The sequence below is a fragment of the Pelmatolapia mariae genome, linkage group LG5, assembly GCF_036321145.2.
Source record: "Pelmatolapia mariae isolate MD_Pm_ZW linkage group LG5, Pm_UMD_F_2, whole genome shotgun sequence".
In the NCBI taxonomy this organism is placed as follows: domain Eukaryota; kingdom Metazoa; phylum Chordata; class Actinopteri; order Cichliformes; family Cichlidae; genus Pelmatolapia; species Pelmatolapia mariae.
In genome coordinates this window covers 32,621,829-32,643,042 of record NC_086231.1, presented here as the reverse complement: position 1 = coordinate 32,643,042, position 21,214 = coordinate 32,621,829, and the positions used below count along the sequence as shown (strand labels likewise).

The window sequence follows — 21,214 nt, the reverse complement described above, 5'->3', positions numbered from 1 at the left end:
ACAGAACACTTTTTGTAAAAGTAATGCAGTATTATTTCCAGAAGAAAATCATTTTTATACTATTCAATACGTTACTTTCACGTTTCTCCTTAAAATAATGTGAAAACATTGTCTCATAATTTCCATTTAACAATATAAACTTGAAGGCTCCAGTCTACATAAAAAAAACATAAAACTATAAATTTCACACCCGAGCCTCAACTCTCGCGGCCCGCTACCAAACCGGTCCGTGGCTCAGGTTGGGGACCGCTGCTCTATGTTACCACTTTTTCATCGCTTTCCCCTTTCTCATTTATAGTCCATTAGCCGAAACCAGAGCACATCTTCATCCTGTCTTCATCTATTTATGCCCTCACCCCCAAACAGTCAGGGCAGATGGCCACCCCTTCCCAAGCCTGGTTCTGCTAGAGGTTCCTTCCTGTTAAAAGGGAGTTTTTCCTTCCCACTGTCACCAAAGGGCTTGCTCATAGGGGGTCATATGATTGTTGGATTTTTCTCTGTTTTCTTTGTATTACTGTAGGGGCTTTACCTTACAACATAAAGCGCCTTGAGGTGACAGTTGTGATTTAGCGCTAAATAAATAAAACTGAATTGAACTGAATTGAATTGAATAGCTGTTGTGCCAGTGTGGTGGTGTTGTTGTTGAGACACACTTGAATGCAGCCTTCCAGCGCTCTGGCTTTATTTTTGGGCCATCATCTTGCGCTTGTTGCCGGTAGTTATATAAGAAGGCACCATATTAGGAGCCTGCATGATGATCGGTGCTGACGTTCGCTTTGTAGACTGGCTTTGACTGAAATGTAAAAATTAATGGATTAGTTAGGATTCAAATAATTAGTGTAACATCAAAAAGCCAGGAAGAAATGTATGTTTTCTGAGATAAAGGAGTTGTGTGACTTGTAATAGCAGTTTATTTTTAGTGTTCATCATGTGATTGATTTCCTCAGATGAAGTTCTGTCTGTAGAAGCAACCGCGTGGTTGAAAATAGCAGCTTCTGGGTAAGCGAGACGCTCCAACACATGACAAAATTTGCCTGTTTCAGGAGCAGATAGTCGTCACGCTTACCCTTGGCTACAAGCTGCAGAGCATATGTTCACCATGTGTGTTTGCCGCTGGACTTCAGCCATCTGAGGGACACTCCGGAAGTCAGGATATCCCCACATGCCTACGAGAGCATCCCTTACTCCTCCCACGCACCTCCACAGGTTTGGACCGGACTGCACCACCATCAGTGTTTCATTACTACACACAGCGAGAGGTCCTTGAGTATAGTGCACCTGCCATCTGCTCCTCCCAGGACAAAGTCAGTGACTCATAACGTGTATGTTTATGTCAGAGAGGCGAAAGACACGGATCACGGTGTGTATGCAAAATGTGCCCGTAGCCACTGCTCGTATTTTGAAGCCTCAGCGGAAACAATAAAGGAAAAAAAAAAAAAAGGGAAAAACATTTTCTAAGTCACGGTGACAGTGTTTTGATGCCGTCATCTTGGCTTTTTGGAACCGGAAGTGTACCAAAAAAAGCCCCAAGAGCCACAGCTTAAGTTAGCAAACTATATTTAGCTAGCTATATCCGTAAACTATAGGTGTGGGGTAAGTAACAGAAAATTGTGAAATAGAAATTCACTCACCTAAACTGCGGCAGAAACTTTGAGCTGACGGAGTGACCTCAATAGTTCATAGGCTCCAGTTAGCAGACAGATTAGCACACCTGTCAGTCAAACTAGCCACGCCCCTAACGTTAACATTAAAGTTATTAATTCATGACGTTTAAAAATGGAGGGTATAGCCAAAATAAAGTAAATACAGGGCCAGTGCTCTAAATACCGGTACCAATACTTTTACATTGTAAAGGCAGTTTAAGGGGAGAGCAGTGTGTCACGACTCATGACTTATGAGATGAATCATCGTCAATTTGCAAATTCTTCACACGTTTAAATAATGACTAAATCACTGTGATTTTTACTTTCTGCAACAATTAGTTAATGCAACAAGCACACCTTTCAGCTCATCATTTATTCTGAAACTGGGTTTTGTTTTGGAGACCTGGGTTATAAACATGCCCGTCTCTAAAGGACTGGGTCAGCTTCTGTTGTTTAAATGTACTATAGGCTATAAATAAAACTGACATGGCAGTCAACACAAGAAGATTCAGACATTTTTCATAGTGCATGTTTGTTGTGTGTCTTCTCACCCTCTCCCCGAAAATAATTTAACACAATTCAGTGGTCTACATATTGACCTTAGATGATAGTAAAAGTATTGATCCTTTCACACTAGTATTGATTGAATATAAATACATGAGTTGGCTTTGATACTATCGATTTTTGGATTGATCAATCCACCTCTTAAGGAGGGAAACTAACCACAGAGACCAGACATTTTGTGTAGCAGGTTGTGAGTTAGTGATTTAATAGCTGAAGATGGGCCTATGAACATGGTCGTCTGAAGAATTAAGAACTTCTGCTTTATAAACCTCCTGTTACATAAAGTATGTTAGTGAGATCTAAACGGTGAAAAAACATTTGTTTGGGTAAACCTCTTTCTTCTGGCAATTCTAGCTCCATTTTTCAACTGTAGTGAAATACCATACTGTAAATATTAGGGACTTCACCGCAGCATCTGCCAGTTTGATTAAAGTCCCCCGATAGTCCCAACCACGGCAACCAGCTCCTAACAATAAATACTTTGTTTAACAACGCTTTTGACATCTAGTTTGGAAACGGAAATGGGTGTCATCAAGGGACAGTGTCCTCGAGTAAATCCTTAACTGACCAATCGGCATGCCTTGCAAAATGATAGTGTAGAATGGGAAAAATTGGCTTTTGCAAGAAAAACAGCAGGAAATAGGTGTTATTTACATTTTGGACACATTAGCAATAATGTATTTGGGAAAAACTAAAATAATCGTTTTAGCCATTTAGCTTTTGTCTCTGTTCACTTCTATTCCCTGAAAGTCAGTAAGAGGGTCAGCAGGAAGTGGAGTGACCCTGGCTTCATTTTTCAGCCTCTGATATTTCCACTTGACTGAAATGTTACATTAGGAGGGTTAGTTTATTTTTTATTATTATTTTTTTAATATCAGGTAAGAGGCTTCTAATCTCTGAAAGCGGCTTTTCACTCACCTCACTTGCACCTGCTTCGCCTATCATTTTAATGCGTTTGTCACATAATATTCAGGTTTGACACAACGGCTCGTTCTTATTCCCGTTCCTGTGTCGGCGGCATTAAAGCTTATTAGATCAGCAGCTCGCTGCAAATTGGACAAATGCAGTCAGGTGAGCTTGTGTTCACGAGGGAGTTTAAACCCACATGACGTCCCCGGCACAGAGAGCTATTTGTGCGAGGATGACAGAGCGTGAGGATAAGAAACAGGTCACTGCCTGCATTCTGCCAACTAATTGCTGCTTCATCTGATGTGACGAGGTGAACTTCACTCAAATGTTATAAATCTAAAACTGACATAAATCTAGGGGATTACAACCCATTCATCAGCCATAGCCAGCTATCATCCGTCACCCTAATTCTGACCTCTGTGAGGAAAAAAAACTTTGAATCACATTTCTAAAATATCCCACATATCTCTTGTGCTTTTTGATATTAAAATATGATCTGAAACACACACAATGTACACACAAGACCAGGAGAGTTTGTTTTTACAAATTTGAAAGCCTGTATTGTGCAGACAATAAATAGTGCTTACAAAGGGATTTTCATCTTGTACACAGACAAGGTTTCTGTTTAAGAACATGTACACTGTCGATATGAAAATCATCATCAACTGAATCAGCGAGACTCCGACACAGCTCGGGGATGTGACTACTGATACTGGAGTGGGATTGGTCGACTCGGTCACATGCACGTGCCCCCCCTCCCCCGTGTCAAAAAAGAGCGTCTTTTAAAAGAGTCCGTTTACAAAAACAAAAAGAAGTCAATGCTTTGTTTATTATGGCGAATGCGCAACCTCAGCTCTTCCTGCTCCACTGACAAGGTGAAGTGAGGGTTAAGGAGATGGTCTTCTGAGCACAAGTGGAGCTTGCTGCGTGCCCCCCCCCCCCTTCTGCTGGCAGATCCATTTCTAGAGACATAGCCTCCAAAGGTTCAACGGACCCAAATATCAGGACACCCAGTGGCTGCAGGCCAATGGAAGACTTTGTGCAAGGTCTTCACTGACGGAACCAGATTTAAGCAACTCTTCACAGAAGAAACCTTGCTAAGGCCGGTGGAACCTGCAAGGCAGAAAAGGGGGGAAAGAGTGAGCATGGTTTCATCAATCAGCAGTCCTATTATTACCAAATGGACAGGGCACTTAAAAAAATGGGGTCTTGCGTAAGCACAACCCCAGCTAATTCTTTTTTTTTTTAGCTACAGACAGTCCTGACAGAAGCAAAACGTAAGCTGAATATGTGCGGACATTCATTATAGCCGAGAGGTGGTGCAACTTTTTTTTTTTTCCCCATCTCAAGGGCCCCGGCTGCAGCTAAATTTAAGCTCTACTCTGCAGGGTGTGCACTCATTGATGTTGAATAATGCACTTTCCATTCTTTGCACAATGTCACACCGAACCCTGTCCGCTAACAGAAAAGCTAGCAGAAATATAAAGAAAGGAAGCACCAGTGACGCCGTGCTCACACACTGACCTTGTCAGATGCTTGCTCGAAGAATGAACTTCCATCTCGTTGCTTTTGAACTCGTTCAGCTCCTTCCGTATCGCCGCCTGCGAAAACAAAAGCAACATCAAGCGTGAGCCCAGGTGTGCCCTCCCTTGAAACCCAAAAGCTCAGGTGGTGGAGCTCAAATTAGGGGGGAACATCTGTTGTCTGGGCTCAGATTATGTAAGCTTAGATGGGTTTTTAGGAAGTGATAAAAAAAAAAAAAAAAAACGGAATGAGGATTAATGCCTATTAATGGGAAACCAGGAGCAACAATATAACCATCTTCCTCCTCTCACCCCTACCAGTCACAACAGCTGGGTGACCCTCCCTGAGCATGGTTCTTCCTGTTAAAAGGGAGTTTTTCCTTCCCATTGTTGCCAAGAGCCAACTTATAGTTCTGACTGTTGGTGTTCTCTCTGTTATTATAAGGTCGTTACTTTACAGTATAAAGCACCTTGGGGGAACTGTTATTGTGATTTGGTGCCATATAAATAATTTGAATTGATCTGAATTATGTGATGGATTAACGAATTGCAAATTATACATTTATGAATTGGGTCAAGAAGAAACACTGTCCAATAGGATCTAATGATTGGCAATCATCCAACAGTCAAATACCGGATGCTAAATCATCTTTTTAAGACTTATAAATACCATCTAAAAAGGGGACAACACAACAATTAAACAAAGAAAAAAAAAAGGTGGACGTTTATAGACTATGTGCTTTAAAAAAAAACAAAACAACAACAGTGAAGAGGTTTCAGCTACCTTGTCAGCAGCTGACAGTCTGGTCCAGGGCTTGTCGGCTCTCCTGTCATAGTCCTGAGCTTTGGCCACTTCCACATAGTCGCTAAAACGAATTAGGATCTTTCTGTCCCGCAACTCATCTACCGTCGGCCGCTGGTTCAACTGGAAAAAAAACAAAAACAACCAAATGGTTTCAGCTTATTGATGCAATCAATTAAATTGGTGATAGAAGCTAAATATTTTTTATAAAGCAACAGTGAGTGTGCTGTTGGGGTTCCTGCGGTGAACCCAAACATGGGAAATTCTTACCTTTCTGTTCAGCCGCTGTTTGATCTCCCTCCTCTCCTCCTGCTCAGTCTGGTCATTTCTCTCTGTTGACACATGAAAGGACAAACATTAGATGTGAAAAATGAGGCAAAATGATAGAAGCTCAGGTAATCTGTCTGTGATTAACAGAGCCAGTGTGTCTGATCCTCCTTGCAATCAATATCCCCTAGTGAGCCAGCGTGCAGCAGCGCTCAGGACAAGAAGGAATGCAAGTCAGTCAGAGAGTGAGACTGGAGCAGATTAGGCCTCTAATAGGATTCATCTTTATTATACAGCCCAGAGATCCCTCGATGTCACTTCATTTATTTTTAATCTCTTGTTTCATTTGAAATTTTGGTGGACTAGTCTGGCAGCTTAAAGCGGGGCTGGCACCTGAGCGCATTTCTTTCTTTTTCTTTTTCATTCGACAGGAAAACACGATTCCAAATATTAAAATTTTTTGAATGTTCTGTGCTAGACGGTGCGTGTTCTCATGCCAAAGGGGTAGCTGTTTGGCTTAAACACATGCTCCTGTGTGGAGAGAGAAAGGGGCAGCTGTTGAGGGCTCACAGGTGGCTCAGAGACACACAGATGTACAAAATCTAGGTCTCCTCACACACTCTTTCATAAGCGTTCTGTTCTTTCAGGGCAGCGGGACTAATTCCACTGCTTGGAGCGCTACAATCAAACAATTTCTTGCTGCAAAAATGCAGTTAGAACCACAGTGAAATATGTTCTTATTACTGGGACTGCACGGGAACAATTTCCACATAATACGTCGACACTGTGTAATCAGAGGGGGACCGTTATCTGCTGAAAAAAGAGAATTTGGCCATGATAACTACAGCCTCCTACAAACAAAAAGCAGAGCTGCCATTCTCGATGACTGATTATTTCCGTCATTATCCACTTATTTAAAAATATTATCTATTTGTCCATGTGGCATGAGAGTCCAGAGTAACTTATTAAAGTAGTATTAAAGATATATGAAAGGACCAAAATTTGAAATAAATAAGAAGTGGACCATTAAGTCAATGTAAACTCCAGGAGCACCTGACTGTAATATTACAATTAGGATCAGAAACTTCCTTTTTTAAGATGCAGGCCTGCCATGAAGTGGGAGTGGAAAGCTCCGTGGATGCTCGCTTTACTTACGCTTCAAAATGTTCCGGCTCTCCAGCTCCTCCACTGCCGGCCTCTGGCTCAGTCTCCTGCGGAAAAACACCAGAATTACGTTCTGGACCATGTTTTCCTCCCACAGCACCAGTCAATAGTCTTTTCAGTCCTTTCACTGCTACTAGCACTTGGCGCGCTTGTGCCGGTGCGCTGAGCGCCGAGATCCGCGCATCCAAAACGCGTTCCACCTCGAGTCCGACGCGCTGCTCGTTTTGGTCTTTGAAGTGTTACAACTCCACATCGGGAACTCAAAGTCAGGCCCCGCGTTTCGCAGCTCCGTGGAAAGGAAATAATGTGAGATTGTCCCTGACAAAGCTGCTCCGTTTGGAGGCTGCTCGAGCAGACGCTGAGTTTAGAGAGCGAGGAGCGCTGGTTGGCTGCTCGGTGGAGTCCCCGCGGACGTTCGGAGGATGAGGAGAGAGCTCTGCGATGCGCGCTGAGTGGACTGAGAGTGGTGCAGCACCGCCTGCCTCCTTTTTAGCTCACTACTAATGTGAAGGGGTGGGACTGAGGAGGAGATTCCCTGTGTACCCACTCACACGCACACACACAGACGGCTGCGATGAAGCGAGCTGTTTAGTATTGAAACACGTTTACAGGATCAGGGGCATTTCCAGGAATTTAACATTGGGTGGTAGAGGAGCATCAACGAAAGAGGGGGGATTAGAAGAAATATATAACAAAAGGGAAAAAGGAAACTTACTGCCTAAAATTTAGTGGACAATTTAGCAACTAACAATGCGGTTTTTTTCTTTTACGGACAGACTTCGCGCATCTCTAAATACGCGTTAGTAACGACATTTTAACGACAAAAAAAAGCTAAAAAATGCAGATCTGTTAGTTTATCCTCATTAACTGTTTTATTTTGTAAGGTAAAGATGCTACAGCCATACAGAGAAAACCCCTGTGAGCAATCACTTGGCGACAATGGGAAGGAAAAACTCCCTTTTAGCAGGAAAAAACTTCCGGAACCAAATTCAGAGAGCGGTTGGGAGCGCAGGACAGGCCAGAAACATTTATTTAGCGCAAGAATTTCAGAAAACCGTGAAAGCTTAACCCCATTTGAAAACTTAAAATTGTGCGTTCTGCCCACTTCTTAAGACTTTTTCATTTTCAGCAAAGAAATGTAAGACAAAGGAAACATCCCCACTCCAAGCAATACATTTTCTGGCAGTAACTGTTCTGCAACTGACTGGCCTAATCAAGCAAGCAAGCAATTTATTTATATAGCACTTTCAGATCAGCCCCCAGCTGAACACAAAGTGCTGTACACTTGACATGCCAAAAATGATACATTGAACATGTTAAAAAATAAGAAAAATAAAATAATAACAATAATATAAAATAAATAAAAAATATTAAAAAAAATAAAATCAGTCCAGCACTAACAATGCAGTCATGTGGGCAGATGCTCAGCCCTACATACAAGCTGTACTCATGTGTTAATTCCTTGCAGCTTTTGAGCGGTTTGACAGACTCAGATTTCTACACCATTCAACATCACCTGATGTTTGTATTTCCCTTCTATCATACATTTCCGCCCTGCTACCTATACATACACAGATTCATAGAAAATGTTCATTTTTTCTGACTCTGTTTACATTTAGTTCTTTCAAAATAGGCTCAAGGTATTAAAAAGAAATCCTTGTTGGCTTCTACTGCTCTTTGCATATGTAGGACAGCATTAACAGACTGTCCAGCTGCTCAGAGGGGAAAAAATCCAGATGTAACAGCAGTTACAGCCACTAATGTGATGCAAAGTGATCCTGAACACTGCACGGAGAAAAAGCACCTTCCCTCATTTAGCAAAAGGTTAAACTCTGCTGACTGTGCAAAAGTCCTTGTACTTGACCATTTTCAGAGGTTTTGTTTGTTTACCAACTTAACACTAACCTATGAGTCATTCAATCATAAAAAAAGGCATCAGACTCAAGGAATGAATCGATGTTTGTCTACACATAACAGGCAACTTAGCAAAGAATCAGTTTTAAACAGTATCTTTAGATACTTTGTAACCATCAGTCTGTCTCAAAAACACATCATTCATTCTGTATTTCTGTACCTGAATCTATGGAAAATGCCGCAGATAACACAGTTTGACAGGCATAAACTAGTATTTTTTAACCCAATGAGATAAATTTGGTATATCTTTGCATGGTGTGCATTGCGTCCTTAAAAAATGTGAGGAAACTAGAAAAGCGGAGGCCAAAAAATGCACCGAGCAAATAACAGAAAAATTTCACAAGTTGCAGCATTTGTAGCGCAGGCCTAAAATAAGCCTGTCCTGTGATGGCGTCAGCTGTGACTGGGATCTCTGATGACTAGCAATACAGGACCACAGACACGGCGGCACTGGAAGCCCGCAAGGAGTCAGCGTGCTAAATGGAGCGGAGCTGTACTTGTATGTGTGGCGTGCAGCACAAAACCGTTCAGGTCAGCAGCACTTCCCTTGGTTCGCGGAGCAAGTCATATGAGCTGCAGCAGGCGACGGGGTATCAGATGTATTTCGCAATAGAAAATTTAGGTGCAGTGGATTAAAATCAAATACTTAATGCAAGCTGCATAAAGGCACGAGTGAGTCAGCCTGTTTTTGTATTTTGCCAAAAAATCCTAATGGGCTTTTAGTCACAGACTCCTGTAGCGATGTGCGCTTCACAAGTGCTCGCCCACTCTGTTTGGGCAGAGGTAAAAGTTCCTTGTTTGTTGAAGAACTCACAAGCATGTCAAAGCGATGAGCCGCCTGTAAGAGCAGGGGCTGATGGGAATGTCAGCCCATAAAAAGTGGAGGAGAATGGGATGAGTCAGGCGCCACGGGCCAGGCGGCGGCCTGCTACTGCCCACTGAGGTGTGTCCTAATCCCTCGCTCCTTCCCCTCAGTGAGAGAGCCCGAGGACAGCGGTGCCACGCTCGGATGTGGAGTCTGAGTGAGCCCAGGATGGCCCTGGGGACCGAGGAGGTGGGGGTGGGGGCTTGTTGCTAAAGGAACCTTCTTTGTACCAGAAGCTCAATATTTATGTAACGTGGTTGTGGAGGACTCGGTTGTGTTTAAATGTTGACCTGGATATCTCTCTCAGTTGCTAGGTCCATCAAATATGAACGACTTTGAGGTCAGTCCTGGTTTGCACAACAGTATATTCCATTACTGAGATCACTTCAAACTGAAACTCTATAACCTCTTAATTCAAGTTAGAGCAAAGCTCCAGTAAATAATTCAAACATCCACCAACTACCTTGTAAAGTTATTTTTCTCCTCAAAGCCTTGCTGTGCTATTGATGATCTATGAATGGGAGGCATTCAAACACTCAGACATGAGACCAAGAATCAATTCTTTATCTAGACAGTTGTTGATCTCCAAGGCTTAGCCCTTTTCTTCAGGTCCACAGATCAAGTGAAGGATGATTTCTCGCTTTTGAACAACCCGCTGGGAGCACACTGTGCAAGAAGCCATTTTATAATAGCGCAGTCTCTCTACAGGTTACTGTACATTGGCTGAACACTTTTCACAATGAAGGCAAGACAGCATGAAATCAGCCAAACCCTTCCAAACTAAATTCATTCTCAATCATTTCACTATCCCAGATCAGGTCCCGGGTGTGTAAATATGAAAACAAAGAGCCTTGTGATTCACAAGGGACAAACTGATCCTTGTAGCAAAGCTTCCATGTTGATACCAAAACTGATGGTGACAGGTACACAACAAGTTGTGTAGGTGTTCTTGATGATATTTTAGAGCTTGTCATTTCCTGTAAAATGACTAATCATCCCGCAGGACGCAGTGTTGCATCCTGATTTGACACGAAACACATATGAATATGTGTCAGCAGATAGCCTTCACTTGTTTAAATTGTTGTACTCTGTTTGCAATAAACAACTCGTGGTAAATGCAGGAAGCTGCCATGACAATAGAAACATAAGCTTTTTTTGGTGGCATTCTGTGACCTGGCGTTGGCACAACAGATACACTTTACTATATATGGTCAGTTTAATGTAGACGTTATGTAAAAGGGCAAAGAAATTAGGGTTAAACCAAGTGACTGAAGTGATTACCAGTTGAAGGGAAGAATACACTAGCTGACATATGACCTTCTTAAGCCTGGAAAGTCCACATGTGATCAAAAGTTAATACAGTTAATGTCGGCAAGTGAACATGCTCACAAAGCATGTATAATGTTTACTTTGTTAATTTTAGCATGCTAAACTTTGCTAATTAGTGAAAAACACAGGTGAAGCTGATTTGAATGTGATTTTGCAGATATCTGGTCTTAAACCAAAGTCCAGCCAATCAAAGACAAAGGTAAATATTGACATGAATGTGGTGCTAGATGAAAAGTTAAATAAGCCAAACACATTTAACCAACTTAAAAAGAAACATTTAAACATCACAATTAAGACAATATAAATGTCTTTGCCAAGTTTTCAATTCAATTTTTTTCAATCCAATTTTATTTATATAGCGCCAAATCACAACAAATGTCGCCTCAAGGCGCTTTATATTGTACAATAGATCGCACAATAATAAATACAGAGAAAAACCCAACAATCATATGACCCCCTATGAGCAAGCACTTTGGCAACAGTGGGAAGGAAAAACTCCCTTTTAACAGGAAGAAACCTCCGGCAGAACCAGGCTCAGGGAGGGGCGGGGCCATCTGCTGCGACCGGTTGGGGTGAAAGAAGGAAAACAGGATAAAGACACGCTGTGGAAGAGAGACAGAGGTTAATAACAGATATTAATCTGTTCACTGTCCATGAGACAAAATAATACTGACACAGCCATAGCAAGCCATGAAATAAGTGTAAAGGAACGCAAAAACATCGAGACGAGTGGTGAGAGACAAACTAGCACACTAACATCTTAACTACTAGCATGGTTAAAATTCTTTATCTGATTTTCTTTAATAATGGATATCCATTAGTCAACATAGCAGATGTAAAAATCTATTTCTGATTCTGTTTGCATAATGACCAGTCTAACAGTCAACTTGAGGACCACAATCAGTCCTAGATACTGCATGTACAAAGGCCAGACTGTAACAAAACAACTACACTCTATTCTCTATGGCTGCAGTTGTAGCAGTGGGTGACAGGCAAATAAAAATAGCCGTATGTCACATCTGTGATCGTCAGCGATCTAACCCTAATTTGGCGTGAGGCTGGAAAGAAAAGAAAATCAACCAGTGCTCAGAGTGGGTGCAAAGGCTTTCAGACTTTTGGCATTTCAATGAGAGGGTTCTCACAGCTAGAACTCTAGAGGGGGGGAAAAAGCCATTGTATAACGTTAATTACTGCTTGTGGGACAGGGATGGTCTACAGTGGTGACAACATGTAATTTGAGGATTTCGCTTTATGCCATATATGTGCAGGCTGTGTCATCCGGTGCTTACGTCTACCCAACTGTTTTACAGTATCTGCCAACTCCAGCCCTGTAACTGGAGTGATGCCCGGCTGTGATGCTGCTCACTATAAAGACACAAATAGAAACCGGAGGGGCACATTCTGAGAAAAGAGTCCCTCGTGTGAAACCACAAAAACGAGAACTACACACTGGCTTCATTTTTTTAACACCTCAGCTGACTACAAAACTAAAGCGATGGCTCGAGGAGGGTGGGTCAGCTGGTTTTTGACTCTGTAAAGTTGACCAGGGTTCTTTATTTTCAATTTTTTCTCTAAAAACCGTACACTGTGATGTAATGTGGTGATGGGGTCTGATTTCTGTAGTTTGAGGAGAGGTCAAGTAGTCTGATTATGGGAGCGATGGCAGGAAGTGTTAATTATCACAGGCAATGCCAATTCACTAATCAACCTCCTCCAAATTTTTCATATTTTCCACAGCACTGAAAAAGCATTATTCATAAGTCCTGATGAAGATAAATATTTCATTTTAGTTCTGTAGCCTTTGACACTTGTGGTTATGCCATTCTTATCCGGTCTTTAGGTCTGACGTTATTAGCAGTTTCTGGGTCCAAACTCCGCTTCAGGTTCCAAAGTCCAAGGAACACTGCAGCATCACTGAGAGTTAAAAACTGTCTAAATCTTTAATAAAAAGATCAGTGTGGCTGCTCTACCAGGTGTAACAATTAAGGTTAACAACCCGGCATCCATCAAAGCAGAATTTATTAAATTTAACCGAGTTAGAAGTTAGCAGGGAGTTAGCTCGCTAGTTTCCACCTGAACATAATATATCATGTTCTGACTGAGGGATTTCTGAAAAAATTAAAACGTACAGCTCTGCTATCACTTCCGACATAAATGAAGACATAAAACTGAACAGCAGTGACGTTTGTAGATTTACTGAAGTTGGGCTAGCTGGTATATAATGATGTGCTACGTGGTGGCTAGCTACACAGCTATGTTAGCATAACATAAACACAGTGAAGCTCAAGGATGAATGCTAACTCTTTTCCACTCGATAAAAGTTAATGTGAGGGTTCCCGATGCTATAAACAGACCAAACTTCAGTCAGGAGAACTGAGACAATGCATCCACAATAAGAGGTTAGTCACTAATTTACTGCTGCATGTGCTGGGCTGTAGTTACATTGTAAGGTTTTAAAAACTAAGCTCTAAAATGAATAGTGATAATAAAAACCGAGAGTCTGACAGTGATCACTGCCTTTAAAAAATTTTTTTTTAAGTAATTAATTATTTTTAATTTTTTTAGGTGCTTGTTCAGATTAAATAGAACAAGATACAAAGCATTAAAACATGTTAAAACACAACAACCTTAATAAACGCAGAGTAGTTTGGACCCAGAAGCAGGGTTCATACATCATCACTTAAAGACCGGGTTGGCATCTCCGTCACTGCTCTCAAATGGTTTTTACTCTACTGACATTCAGAAGCCATATTAATAAATATGTCGTCTTCTGCTCCTCTTGTATATGGGGTCCCTCATGTGTCGTTCTTTGGACCACTGCTTTTTTCATTTTATGTATTACTGCTGTCATGTCTACAGAGGTCAGTTATTACGTCAAACTGACCTCTGTAGACATGATAATCAAGATAAATTCATCTGCTATGAATCCAGGCTACCGCTGAGATCTTATTCTACACCTTATTCATCTCCAACCATCAGATCTGAGTCTTTGGATTGTTCTACACCGTGAGGCTGTTGCATCTATATTTTAGAACAGCCTTCCTCAGTGCTTTCTTTAAACAGGTTCATGTTTCCTTCACGTTTCCCACATTATTTGCTGGCTAGAGTTCACATCTAATGTATGTATGGAAGTATGCACGTAGAAACAAATGTAAGGTACACTCCATGTATGTCTTCATCTAAACTGTGAAGCACTTGATAACTGTGTGCTTTAAAAACTGCTACACAAATAAAGTTATTATTATTGTCATCAGGAAACCCTGAGTTTCTGTGTTCTTCACCACACAGGCCAACCTCCGGTAGACCACACGGGTTCTTGTTTAGTTAGTCATTTCTCCGTGCAGTGTAGAAATAAGGCTGTTTGTCGTCTAAATTCCTTGAGTGCTCTGTGCTGACTGGACGCATGGGCACCATAACACCTGCTACAATATTCTCTGCTCGCACATCTGATGAAACAGTCAGGGTTATTCCTGCATAGAGGAATTTCTGGAACTCCACCATAACAGGTTGTAGCCAATATCCAAAACTTACAGACTTCGGCCAAACAAAGACACGTAGAGTCATTGAATCAATCGAGTGACTCAAGAATGCAACGTCCATTTTGGCCCAACGTCCACATGTTGCTGCAGAGTCTGAATTCTATGCAAATTCACTTTTTTAAGAAGCTGTTTTGTAAATTTAAAGTTTTTGGTATAACATTTGCACTCCTTTCATTTTGCTTCTACTGCTTTACTATTATAACGATAACGTGGCTAGCTAATGTTAGACACAGTTCTTACACCTCTTTGGTGCCCTCCTCTATTTAGGCTTTGACTGAATCCTTACTTCTACTATCATACATGCAGTCTTGTGTTATGATAATATTAACAAGAAATTCATGTCATGACATAAAAACAGCTTGCTGTTTAAATATGAAACAGCTTGTTACAAAAACAACTATAGCGTCATGTGATTTCTATACACGAACAAGGACAGTTCTGGAGGACAAAGGACACTTGATGACATTGCCTGCACAGTTCAGCAGAAAATTTGCTCCAGTGAATAATACATCTTATCTTTTGCAGGTCAAACAGTCCCAAACGAGATAAGAGCAGATAAAAGAAGAGTGACTGGTCACACTTATTAGCAGTTATTACGTTGCATTAGATACTCGTGTTATTTTTCTTTCCTGAGGTTTGGACATTTGGAACTGCTGGAAATGGGTTTTTTTGCATCACGTACACTGCACAACAAAGCAGCAGGCCTTGCTTTTGTCGACTGCTCTCTTCGCTGCTGTGAAAGTCCTCAAGACTCACACACTTCTGCTTCTATGAAAGTAATCTTTTTACCAAGCAAACTTTTTTTTTTCTTGCCTGCAGGACAGAAAAAAAAGAAAGAAAAAAAAAAGAATAGGAGTGAGGGGGAAACCCAAGGAAAGCAATCATTAATATTTCATGTCGGCTGAAACAGATTATAAAACTGAAAGTTTTCTCAGCTGCAAGGAAGAGCAGCCTGCTGCCATCTGACAGCCTCGGTTGCCTGGAAACTGCTATTGTGTCAAATGCAGCACATGGTGATATAATTTGAAAGGAAATCCTTTTATGTCAGTGGAATGATTAAATTAAGCCCAGCTTTCTTAGCTCTGGCACTCGAACGCTTGTCTTTCTTTACTTTGTGGACTCTAGCTCTGTCCGAGTGTAATGATTGCCCACTAAAGTGATCACAGATAGATAATAAATACACTGTGGAAATGAGGTGTACTTGAAACTCCCAGCACTGGGATTCACTGGGTTATCATCCTGAATGATAACACTGTTGTCTTGCAGTCAGCTGCTGTGTGGCCAGTGCAGCTCTGAGTTATTTATAGCAGTTCCGCACAGCAGCTGTGCTTAGTTACTCCATCCTACTTCTCACAGTGAGATGTGGTGTCAGCAGAAATTGGTCTCTGTGCCACAAATATCCAATTATTGGTTTCTCCGTGGCTCTGCAGAAGGAGGCAAATACTGAGTGGGCTCCTGTCATCATCACCATTACTGCTGCTGCTGTGTCTTCCTTCCTTCTGCCTTCCTCTTCCTTTAGCATAACTCTTAATTTGAAATACCCCAAAGAGAGCAGGCGTGCTGAGTGGAGCTTTATCTCCACAGACATTTTCACTGAGGATGACCCCGCAGCAGAAATAATCCTGTTAGCTGAGCTAACGAGCATGGCTGAGGAGGTTAATACTGCTGTGCTAAATTATTTCAGCACAAATTTGAATTGCAAAGACAAGAAATGTTTTTATAAGAAGCAGTCACATTCATTGTTATAATCTTGTTATGTCAGCTCATCTTGATAGTTTAACTAGTTGTACATGCCTACACTGAACCCTGGAAGTCAGGAAGGCGAGAGCATCCAACTGTGATGGGGTCAGGCTGTTGTTTCAGATAGTGGTTTGTCTTCTTTGACCTTTGGATCTCGATACAGTAAATGACGTGTTCGAACTCATTGCAGCAGGAAGGCATTTTCTTATTGATTCCAGCTGGAGACACAAATCCCCTCTGGGGTTGCATCCGGTGTAAAACTGTGACAAATCAAACATGCCGCTGTGGCAACCCCTTGTCACAAGGGAGCAACCAAAAGTAGCAGTGCTATTAATTACAGATGGATAGTTTTCAAACACTTCGCTGTCTAGCTGATGAAAACGACAACTCAACAGGCAAGTGCTACAAATGATCTACCACCGGCTTTAACGCATCAGACCTCATCAGAACACAACCTGCTTAAAGATACACACATGCCGCTTTACTTTACTTTAATGCTATTTAACATTCACACACACATTCACAGTAACTTGGTATCAACCCACCAACCTTCTGATTATTAGACCTGCGATCCCACACAGAGGGTAAAAGAACTTCCAGCCTTTTACGTTTAGAGTGATACAGAGTGCTAAATACGTGTTTTTGCTAATAGTAAATCATCCTTATTCATAATCAAACAATATAATCAAAGTACAAGTCTAATCGATATATTGAATGAATAAGAAAAATGGTTCTAATATCTGGATTGTATTGGAGGTGCCGGGTCAAAGCGCCACAGAGTAAATAAAGCAGAGTATGGTTTAAAGGTAGGAGCCTGTGATGGGTAAGTTACTACCATATCAGTGCATCTGTACAGTGGTTCTCAGTGAGATCCGCCCCTCTTTTCACATCTGGATTAGGCAGATGAACGCAGTCCATCTGTTTATCCCCCATGAACATTATTGTGCACATATACATTACTGCCTTTTCCTGCATGGTCAGCTCCAGGGCCAGTCACATCACAGGTACACACAAGCAAACAATGGATGTAAAAACTCGCCCTCCTAAAAGCAGCAAAACACTTCCGCAGGGAATTCAGGTCACTGACGCTTCAGGTACGTTTTACTAAGTCATCAGATGCATGATCACTACCCTCTCATGACCTTACATGGTCTGCAGAAGGGCTGCAGCACAATCTCAGCAGTATGATAAAAGAAGTGTTTACAGCGTCACATTTATGTAAGCATGATGTCCTCAGCTGAGGGCACAGGCTGAGGGTGCCCGCATAAAAGCCTGCACAGGACACAGGACAGAGGTGCAGGTCACGCGGTAAACTGTGGTCTGCTCTCCAAAAATAGAACAACACAGAGGGCAACGGTGTCAGTTTGATCAGAGAGAAATGACCAGCAGAGAAAGCACAATCTATTTATCTGCGGGGCCCGGGTTAACGGAAAGGGAAGCTGGGCTCTGACGTACACAGGCCATTGATTATGGGTGCCGCTGCAGCATTTCGCCACTGAGAGCTAAATTTAGAAAGAGAGGGTTCCCTTCTGCTATCCTGGGCCAGCCTGCTGCTCTGCATTCTGCTGCAGAGCGCCGTGCTTAAGTAATGCAAATCAATGCAACATGATCTGTGCGCTTCAGTGAATATCAGTGCATGTGTTGCATCACAGCACACATGAAAATACAACAATGCTCTCACACATTCTATGCTGACTGTCTTTAAAGACAACAATCCTGATTCAGGGTTGTCAGTCTGACACTGTTTTGTGACTTAATGAGCCTTCTGGTAATTACTATGATGCTTAACAGCAATGCAGAGTTTCTTAACTGGATTGAAACTGCCATAATGTAGTTAATGCATTCCTCCAAAAAGCATATGTGTAAAGGAACAGAGCTGTGAAGTGGGAGGAACTATTTCGGGAATCCCCGGGTCTATCCGTTTTCTCCCACAGATAGGTGACTCAAAGTTGCACCACTTCTACTGCTTGGATCTGCTTTACACTCTGCCTGTTTACAAAGCTGGTATGAAAACAATATATCAGTAATGACTTGCATTTTGGTAGGAAACATTCATACACCAAGCTAGATTACTGACATAAGTTCTTCAGCCTGCTATTTGTTTAATCTTACAGCATTTGTCAATGTATATATTTACAAAGTAGCTATACAATTTTTAGTTATAAAAACAAAAACATTTTGAGGTGGTTTCATGTGACTCCAGTTAGATTAAACTGCATTTCAGCCCTGACGCTCATGCTACTCAAATCAGATTTGTGCATCTTTTGCATCAGTTGCCAAGCAAAATTCAGCAATGGCGTCACAATCAGAGCAGGAGAATCCAAAGTGCTGCAAGTAAAACCTAAGGAGGGCGACACAGAGAACAGCAGTGTGTGGACAAATGCTAAAATCAACTGTGTGTACACACAAAGAAGAATCTGCACTACACCGCAGGGTAGTGGACTAGCAAAAGAATGGGTAATACACAATTAAACACAAATGCAATGGGAGTACAAAACTTTTTGGGGGGGGAAGGCACAAACATCTGTGGGGAAATCTTGAATTGTTTGCATGTAGGACAAACCCCGATAAACTACGGTAAGGAACCTGGTGTTGTCACCAGCACACCTGGGCAGATGTGTAGTTGATGAAAAGTATATTTTTAACACAGCAATGGCTACAGATAGGTTTCTGATATCTAGACACATTAATCCAACCTGAATACTTCCCAATAACAGCGTGAACAGTGTTTCCTAAAGAATCTGGCATGAGGAATTAGTCTGGTTTTGCTCTGAATTTCTTCACTAGGGTGGAAATCTTTAAGTGACAAACAAAGTGTCATGATATGAATGCTATAGCTACATCATGCATTTACATTTCCTAGCACACACAACAACAACAAAACAAACCCAAACAAGTCTTAGAGCAGTGTGTCTGCCTCCAATGGCAATTTATGGTTCTATCACACCAGAGTAAAAATAGAACAGCTATGAAAAAAGAAAACAAAAACCCTCAATGGTTGCCTGGTGATTGCATTCAATAACTGACAGCAAGTAGCTGCCTTCAACTCCAACTTCTGGGTGACCACTTTTGATCGCAAACAGATTGCACAGTTCATGTGGCAAGAAGGAACCCGTCTCCAAACAATTACAATCTGAAGGCAATCACTGTCAGACAGAGTGGCGAAGGTTTGCAAATACTTGCAGTTTCATTTGTAAACACAGCCTGCCAACAAATCGCAGCCAATCTAAGTCAGTCTGCACCAATAAGTGCAACTGGTCTTCAACTGTTTGCAGCAGGGGCCTCAACTCAGCTGGTTGCTAACTGACTGCATTCTGGATATATTCCTATATTAAAGCAAAGCTGGTCATTTTGATAAGTCATTTTGCAGTTAAACTCCGTCACTATTTGTGGAGGAATTTCTGAATTTACGAGGTTTAAATTTAAGATGTTTCGTCTGGACTCTGAATCTGATCTGAATCTACTGATCAACATCTCTGAAGCAACCGAGTGAACATGACTGCAAGTTAACTGCACACTGTTGCAAAACTTCAGTCTTCAATCGCTGTTGTCCCTCGTGTGACTGTAGCATTAGGATCTAAAAAGGGAAAGACTTCAACAGTGTGAAGGTGGTTTAAGTACAAGAGGTCAGGCCTCAAAGAGCAAACTGTTGAGTACAACCAGGCTGTGAAGGAATAAGGAGGTACTGATTTGTGATCCAAATGTAATCAAACTACTCAACTGAACCTCGCTGAAGCACTCGCCATTTTCACTTCATATATCAGGACATATTGTGTGGCCTGTACGTAACCGCAGAAAAGCAGGGCTTCGATCGACTGGTTAGAAAGTTCGATCCAAGACTCAACATTCCAGGTAAAAAGAATTCCATGGTTACTTTACTGTAGTTACAATAAAACTATTTCCAGGGAAAACACTAACTAGGCTCCTTTTTTCTACTAACATTTGACCTTTGCAGTGTCACTGGATATAACGCTGTGTCCCTGCTATTACACTACAACGATGCTGCTGGAACCTTGTTTCTAAAGAGTCACGTTCATCAGGTTGTCTATCACATGCAGCTGACTGAAAGGTTGAATCAAAAGATCTTTTATGTGGTTTCATTTTTCACTGTTAGCACTATTAAATGCTGCTGCTTGCACGCTGCAATCATGATAAAATGTTCCAGATTTATTTTTAATATCGTGTGAAATACTGTTATCACAAATTTCCATGAAATATCGTGACGTAGTTTTAAGGCTATATTGCCTTCCTGGCTGAGCCTCTAGTATTTAGACCATAAACATGCCAAAACTGCAGGATTGCAGATAATTCAAACTTCTGTCTCTGTTGTAAATACTGATGAAACCATTAAACTCTCTCTGCAAACAGCTTAGCACGTTGCTATCACCTCGGCTTCATCTATGTATTGCTGAATAATGTTTGCTTCTCAAACCTGTCAAAATGTGGGGCAGTTCTGCAGCACCTCCTTACTCCTTACATCCGTACTGTATTGCATTTCTGAAAATGCAGTGTTGACTTCTAGGATACGTCCCTTTTTACACAAGCAAAACCTACTTTATAAAAACAATTTGAAAAAAATATCTAAAAATCACATTTAAATTCAGGACAAAGCCACTTTGTTGACTGGATCAGCTCAGGGTAACGTGCAGCTGTCTGTCATGTGTGCTGCTGCTCTGCAGATGACTCAAGGTGAGAACAACTGATTGTTCTCTGTCCCTAATGAAGGCTGTTCTGTTCCTGATGTTGCACAAACAGCTGTGCCTCCCAAGGCCCTTCACAGCTTCAACCAGGACACGCAGTGCTCAGCCACCTCCACAAACACAGCTCTGTTTGATTCAGCACGACTCACTCAATGCGACACATTAAGTGTGATTCACTCATCGCGGACACAATCACCGGTGCAGGATGGGTGTTTCAAGAGCAGGCACGGGAGAGGCCGAATCAGCGTTTGTTTA

General features: G+C 41.7%; 1 protein-coding gene across 4 annotated transcripts in view; it reads right to left on the bottom strand.

The window, feature by feature from the left end:
* Nucleotides 1–3,649: 3,649 nt before the first annotated feature.
* phactr3b (phosphatase and actin regulator 3b) overlaps nt 3,650–21,214 on the bottom strand; it is a 56,976-nt gene continuing 39,411 nt past the window's right edge. For 3 of the 4 annotated variants that reach the window (XM_063474800.1, XM_063474801.1, XM_063474802.1), the window contains exons 9-13: nt 6,864–6,919; nt 5,712–5,773; nt 5,424–5,564; nt 4,641–4,717; nt 3,650–4,229 (exon numbers count right to left, since the gene is read on the bottom strand). In XM_063474800.1, the coding sequence (XP_063330870.1) occupies nt 4,214–4,229; nt 4,641–4,717; nt 5,424–5,564; nt 5,712–5,773; nt 6,864–6,919 (352 nt within the window). In that variant the 3' untranslated portion in view covers nt 3,650–4,213. Of the gene's footprint in view, nt 4,230–4,640; nt 4,718–5,423; nt 5,565–5,711; nt 5,774–6,863; nt 6,920–11,371; nt 11,583–21,214 lie in introns of those variants that run through there. The other variant, XM_063474803.2, reaches the window with a different exon arrangement.